Source organism: Belonocnema kinseyi, chromosome 1 (assembly GCF_010883055.1).
Source record: "Belonocnema kinseyi isolate 2016_QV_RU_SX_M_011 chromosome 1, B_treatae_v1, whole genome shotgun sequence".
Taxonomy (NCBI): domain Eukaryota; kingdom Metazoa; phylum Arthropoda; class Insecta; order Hymenoptera; family Cynipidae; genus Belonocnema; species Belonocnema kinseyi.
The window spans coordinates 177,867,659-177,874,764 of NC_046657.1; the positions used below are offsets into that span (position 1 = coordinate 177,867,659).

The window sequence follows — 7,106 nt, forward strand, 5'->3', positions numbered from 1 at the left end:
GGTTTTACATCAATTCCAACCGAGAATAAAATAATATCTTGGTCCAAGAAAACGTACACACGCAGGTATGTTATGTTCCAGTATTCCAAACAACACACACGTGCGTTACTAAACCATCAATTCACCAAATAAAATTCAATTCCTCTTTATCAATGTACTTCACAATTCCGTTTCGGTCTATGATATAATGTTAAACCCTTTAGTGCTAGGAACTTCACAACTACGACCATACAGCAACCGATCGCTAACATATTATAACATTCTCCACGTTTTAACATTTTGAGGGTAGAATCCCAATAACCACACTTTTATCAATCTCACTCAAGAATAAGGTCCATGTCCGTCCTTAATTATCCAAAATTACTTAACAGAGATATAAATATCATAAATGTCCCTGAAACTGCAGAGAAAATGCTAATGAAATCACATCCGATAGATGGTGGTAATAAATTATTAGTTGTTCAAACACTAATTCATTTATTGATAAAAAATAGCTAATTATTTATTTTCAATATTTAATAAGCCCCACCCGAACCGAAATTGTATTAAAAATGCACACAGAAAAACACATTCAATGGACAATGGACATATATTTATTTGGTAACCTTTTTACTTATTAATAAAAAAATTGCTCAATATTCATTTAGGGATAATATACTAATATAATTTATGAATATATTAATATTTTTTATAGCAGGATATTACCACTGCTTTAATTCACCTGTTAAACATTTTAAGATATGAATATCAGGATACAAGCTACAGAGAAACATTCCCTTGGCGAAATAGCTCCCTGGGCTCAAGCATCCCAACGTACGTCATCCATCTTATGAGAAGTAATATTAAAATTAAAATAATGATCTTCTGTTAATAACTCGCCCTTTCCTTCTTAAATCTATCCACGTACGACACCCACTCCCTACGGCAAGTCAGCCCCTTATAAAGAATCATTTACATTCCCCCTTGAAAATAATTCACCCTTCACTTGCATAATCAACCCATTGAGAATAATCTACACGTCATAAATCCACCCCGTATATGACAACCATTCCCTGTGAAAAATCCTCCCCCTATTCAATATCCTACCTCTGATAGAGAAGCCCTACCTAGCCGACCAAGGGGATATAGAAACATAATTTGACGAAACACGATCTTACCGATGATGAGGTTCCTTTCACCAAGACACACAAATGGGTACTTTTGCTATCCAGGTCTTCGAAAAAAAAGGATTTTTTCCCTCAAGAACCTTGCAACCCTCAATGGATGAATTATAAGTATTTGTAATCCGCAAAAAATACCGCCGCTATCTAGATCGCCTTAAGAGCAGTCTATAGAAACTACTTGCGATCCGCAATGGGTACCCCTACTACCCAAATCGCCCCAAGACTCGCCCATGAAACCGGTCTATAAAAATACCAAAGACCGATCGGTCGATCGAGAATTTTGAACATGACCCTCCTCATTTCAATTCCCGTTTTAGAACATGAAAATTACATAAATATGAAAATAACATCAGAGCCAATCGACCTGACATCGTGAAGGGAGAAAAAAAGGGTGGTCGAGTTTACATAATCGAAATTGCTTGTCCACTTAACCAAGATTTGCAGACAAGCTATAAAACCAAGATCCATACGTACAACGAGCTAAGGCATGAAGTAAAGACAACATGGACGAACGTGCACAGCAGCCGAAAAAAGCGCCGATCATCAATAAGTTCGGAATGCTAAAATTAATTTAGGCGGAAACGCGACGATGAACGGGAGCAACGCACACACTGAGTGGACGAATCACCTGAAGGATGACTTTCTAGACTACTACGATGTGAGAATTATCCCTGTTCAAGGATGCATTATGACGCGTATGCTCACACTGTCGTGCTAGAAACACCCAGATCTTCAGCACGTTTCGCATCAGTATTTGCGAAATTAAACCATCTACTTCTCGAAAAAGAACCTGGTTTAAATGAATACCGCCCTTCGCGAGATCACGGAAGTCTGACCACTGGACCATTAATTTTTTAGTCTATGGTGCTACGAGAGATTTGGTTGATTCAAACTAAAGGCTACAACCAACGATGGATCAACAGACCAAAAGAAGTTTGCATCAACTGAACAAAAAGATTTGATGAGCAAGTCAGAATGCGTCCTGCGTTCAGTGTGTTATTGACTACACAAACTCTATTAGACCGGTTCGAAAGTTCACACTGAGCAATTCAAAGCTGCTGACAATGAAGCAGCATCTTCTTTACAAATTGTGGGTATTATCTGAAGCGAGGAAAATAAAAAAGAGGGAAAGGTGGCTCAGGGGGAATCAAGCGTTTTTCGCTGAACAATCGAGCATCTTCAGAGATCACCCTATTTTAGTCAAAAATTCACAAAAGCCCCACGATGTAGAGACTTTCTTGGATAGAAGTACAGAAGATCCAGAAAACATTGGAGTAGAAAGAATATAATGATATCATCCCATTTAAGGAGTTTTGCGACAATCCCATAACATCTGAGGAGGAATATTCATCAAACAATGCCGAAGAGATGAAAAAAGTACTTAGGGACACGAACAATTTGTCTATTGCAAGGCCAAATGGTATCACGAACTTCTGGTGGATGAAGTTTATTTCTACACACCAACATCTGGACCGCCTGTTCACGTCATATTTAAAGTCGGAAACGCCCATTCTGCAGTGGCTATTGTTAGGACGCAATATACTCCTACCAAAAAAGCGCCTTGCTCAGCCCAGAGAAGATCGTTACAGCTGTCCTAAACGTCAGGATTGTTAGAATTTAACCAATCATGGACTTATCAAATGTCTGTTGAAAAGCTCGAAGATTCATCCATAGTGAGATGTACAGAGAATGATGCACCTTTAGGAAACTTGCTTTAGGGGCATGTGATACTTATAAAATTATCGATTTTACCAGTGTTAGGTTCCCTCGGCTATTATCTACAATAATAAAGATTTTGTCTTAAAAACTTGGGAGATGATAGCGAATATGCTAACGAACGTCCCCAGACTCTTTTTGTGGGATAATCAAAAAATTTAATTTTGCTAAATTTGATTCATGTGTAATACTTAGGAAATTGTATCGATTTTATCGGTGTTAGATTCCCTCGGCTTTTTTCCTACAATAATAAAAATTTTGTCTTCAAAATCTGAGGAATAATAGCGAAAGTGCTAACGGACGTCCCTGGACTGTTTTTCTGTAGGTTATTAAAAAAAGATTAATTTTCTAAAATTTATGTGTATGTGTATGTTGAGGTTATGTGTGTCACAATTTTCTCCAATAATTATTCTTGAGTGCTACAAAAGATATTATAATATCTTTGGTGTTACCGACAGTAGCGGTACGACAGATACCTATATTTTCGGAATTACAGAGGTGAAAAACGATCCTAACCTCAAAATAGTGCACATGCATAAAATTTGTATTAAGCGCAATAGATTTTTTTGTGATTATCCCTAAAAAAGAGTGCAGGGACGTCCGTTATATTTTATAGCATCTCAGAATTCAGTTTTTAAACATTTTCTTTTTTGTGGAAAAAAGCCGAGGGAAATGAACCCGAAAGACCACACGACGAAGTATCACATGTCCTTAAATATCATCAAGAAGTACACAGGAGAAATCGGTTTGGACTTTGGATTGGACAAGGGTGCCAAGATTAATCTGAAAAAGGAAAGATTGTTGACGTTTCCGATGACCATGATATAAGTGTTATTAGACATATTGACACTGGAGATACCTACACATACCAGGGCGTTCCTCCCAGCCGCATTAAGGACATACATCAGTAAAGTTGAACAGAGTATCTGCGACTAATATGCTTGCCGCTCCGGTTCTACTCTATTCATTTGGTATTGTTTAATAAACGAAGAATGAGCTTACGGCCCCTGATACGGTCCGTTTCGCGATTATACATCTCACGCCGTTAAGGCGGACGCGCACTTCTAAATCTCCAATGTCTCCATAACCGAACTGTTCTGAGTACAGCTTAATTGGTTGGAAAGGGCAGAGATCCCTTCCTAAAAATGGGCAGGAAACAAGGAGCGATCCTTTACAAAGCCGCGCATCAGACAGCCGAGAACCTTGGCCTGCATTTTAACTTCAGAAATGAAGAAAGTGCATTACGCTGAGTACCTAGAAGATATACAATCCGGTTGTTTCATTCACGCGGGGAAGACGTATCTCTACAGATGCAATGCGACCCTAAGCATGCTTTATTAAGATCTTTGCCATTCTTACGGCGTTGTCCGCGACCCTACCCTTCCAGCGTCTTTAGACCTAGAACCTTCAGGTTTACAAACATGAACATTTATTCTGGCATAGTACACGAGCTGATTGGCCTGTTTCCGTACCTGCTCTCCTGCTGACTAAAATGCTAACTAGTTGTTTCTTATTTTCCATAATCCTTCCATTCACGATTAGTTGAAAAGTAGGTACCGTCTACTCGGTATAGGTACAAATATCGTCATGCAATAAAACTTTATTTTTCTCGAACAGAGCAGAACCTTATGATTTGTTTTTCGTTAGTGCAAGGTTTTAAACCTCAACTAAGCAAACGTTTCACACTACTTAAAGAAAATTATATTAAATTAAATAAACAGAATAGACAGTTTTAAATACTATATTTTATTTTAAAGTTTTAAACTTACTTTGATATAGTTCAGGCTGCATGAATCGTCTCATAGGGCATTTCTCAATGTGTTCCTGCATTTCTAGTTTGGAAAAGCGATGAGTAGCATTGAAAGGACAAATTTCCCTGAAGGTTTCTGGATATTGCTGCAATGAGAAAAAAATCAGTGGTGAATTAGACCTGCCAAATGAAATTTTTTCTGAAGTCAACAAAGAAAGAAAGCAGGTTTATGCATATATTTCTAAAATTATTATCAGCCGTTTTTCAAAATTTACATCTTTAGCACGATTACCCTGAATTTTCTAACTAACAGTAGATGTCCGATAACTTGCCGTCTGATAAGTGTACACTCCCCTTAATACGTCATGACACGTACAGCACGCACACTAATTGTGGTTCGCCCACTAATTTACAAATAAACTTAGTTTATAAAATGTCTATAAGCATGAGTAGGCTATAATATTGTATTAAAACATAATAATTGTGTCAATTGTGCAATTCGAGCTTTATGCAAAGTGCTGAAAAAAACTTCAGCAGTTTTAAGATTCAGGTGTTTCTCCACCCCAATGCTTCGAAACAGCTACCATGACTTATCTGCCTTCATCAAAATACCATGCTTAAATGAAGTAAATAATTAGATAGGAAGCGGTTCGGTTCATAGGTATAGATGCCAGGAAGGTGAATCATGATTGGTCGATGACACAACGTTGAACCATAGCAAAACGCATTGAAACATTTCAAAGCGTTATAATCAGCTACTTTTTACCGAGATATGAAGACAGGCCCTCCAAATATGCATTCTGAAGAAATATTTGTACGCATAAATTTGTAATTCATATTATTATTGTAAATATTTTATTTCTGGGACTTAAATGATTAAAATACTATAATCTAGTAATGACAAATATGTTTCAGTTCGAACAACAAAACAATATCATTTGTCATTTTCAGTTTTTTTTTAAATTATAGAATTGTTTTTATAAGAAATGAGAACGAGTCTTTCCACTACCGCCATGACTTTTTTTTTACCACGCATAGTAATTACCAAATATTAATGAGCTTACAACTTTCTATTGTGAAATTCTTGCGACATCTTTCTTCTTTTTTCACACTCCTTTCTTTGTTGAATAATTTTTCATATTTTCCTGTAGACCAAGTTATACATGATTGTGTTTAATTTCTATTATAATTTTGTATTAAATCCTATTAAGAATGTATTATTTGACGGTCTTTTTTACCTTTGTTTGCTTCGAGGACTTGTTTAACTATTACACTGAGTATTCAATTATCTTTGTGCAGCTTGCAGTGAAAAAATTCTAACTCATAAAATAAGGACGTGACAAGCGACACATTTATAAAAGGAAGTTTAACCCTTAGCTGGCCAACGCCTGGCCACAATCATAGCTGACACACTGGGACGTCTCTGAACCCAACCACATAATTAATGTTTCTGAGTAAACAACGTTGTTTTTTTAGTAGGAAAAAATCACAGGCGATCAGTAACTAAAATTTAATAGAATGCATTATGTGGTTTGCAAAAAATAAATATTTTGTTAGTTAAAAAAATTCACATTTGAATGAGCATATTTGAATTTATGGTTCGAATTGAAAAGGGCCCTGGCGCCAACGACCTTAGTAGGCCAGCTAAGGGATAATGGTTCATTCAAGTGCACACTGAAAAGTCAAATTAAATCTAATTTCTACTTTTTCAACAAATGATTGCACAAACTGTTAAATTTTTTAAATGTCTTGAATGAACGTAAACGAGAATCATATTATTTGAAACTTAAAATGGCAGGCATGTCGAGTCTAAAATCGATGTGCTCCACACCCGGCTTAAATATATTTGCCGAGTAGAGTACGAACCATAAAAAAACTCAAACTATAGTCCCAAAATGGAATGAATTTAATAGTGCTTTACAGGATATATTCATATCTACTTCTTTTAATACGCTATTGAATTCATATTAACTTATTTGGTAAAGTGACCGATTTAACAACGACCCGAGTTTATTCTCTAAAGCTAAATAGAACTCTAAGGAACAAATTATGGATAGGTTTTTTAAATAATGTGGAAACGCTGGTCAAACCACCATCATAAAGTAAGTGAAAGAAAGTAATTAGGGGAGCATGGGATAAAATGACGACAGGGGCAAACAGGACAATGATTATATCTCCTCTGCGGTTTAACGCCATCTAATGGAAAGTGCTGTAGGAACTTCATTTTGAGTCGTTCCCGAGATTTCTCATGTAAATTTGTTATAATTTTGTTGATATTTTCCCAGTTATGAGACGCATGGATCGTTTTTGTGTCCAGATATAATTTTGACTGATTTTCAAGTAAACGTAAGTACGAGGGTAGTTCAATAAGTCCTAACAATTTTTTTGGGTAAATTTTTTTTTATTTTTCAACATAATCTCCTTGGAGCTCTATACACTTGGTCAATCGCTTTTCAAGTTTTTTTAATCCTTCAGAA

At 36.3% G+C, this 7,106-nt stretch overlaps 1 protein-coding gene across 2 annotated transcripts in view; it reads right to left on the minus strand.

Moving 5' to 3' along the window:
• The window catches only part of LOC117172064 (gametocyte-specific factor 1), a 121,454-nt gene that overhangs the window by 75,671 nt on the left and 38,677 nt on the right, over positions 1 to 7,106 (minus strand). For both annotated transcript variants that reach the window (XM_033359815.1, XM_033359823.1), the window contains exon 2: positions 4,649 to 4,775. In XM_033359815.1, coding sequence (XP_033215706.1) covers positions 4,649 to 4,775 — 127 coding nt within the window. The remainder of the gene's footprint in view (positions 1 to 4,648; positions 4,776 to 7,106) is intronic.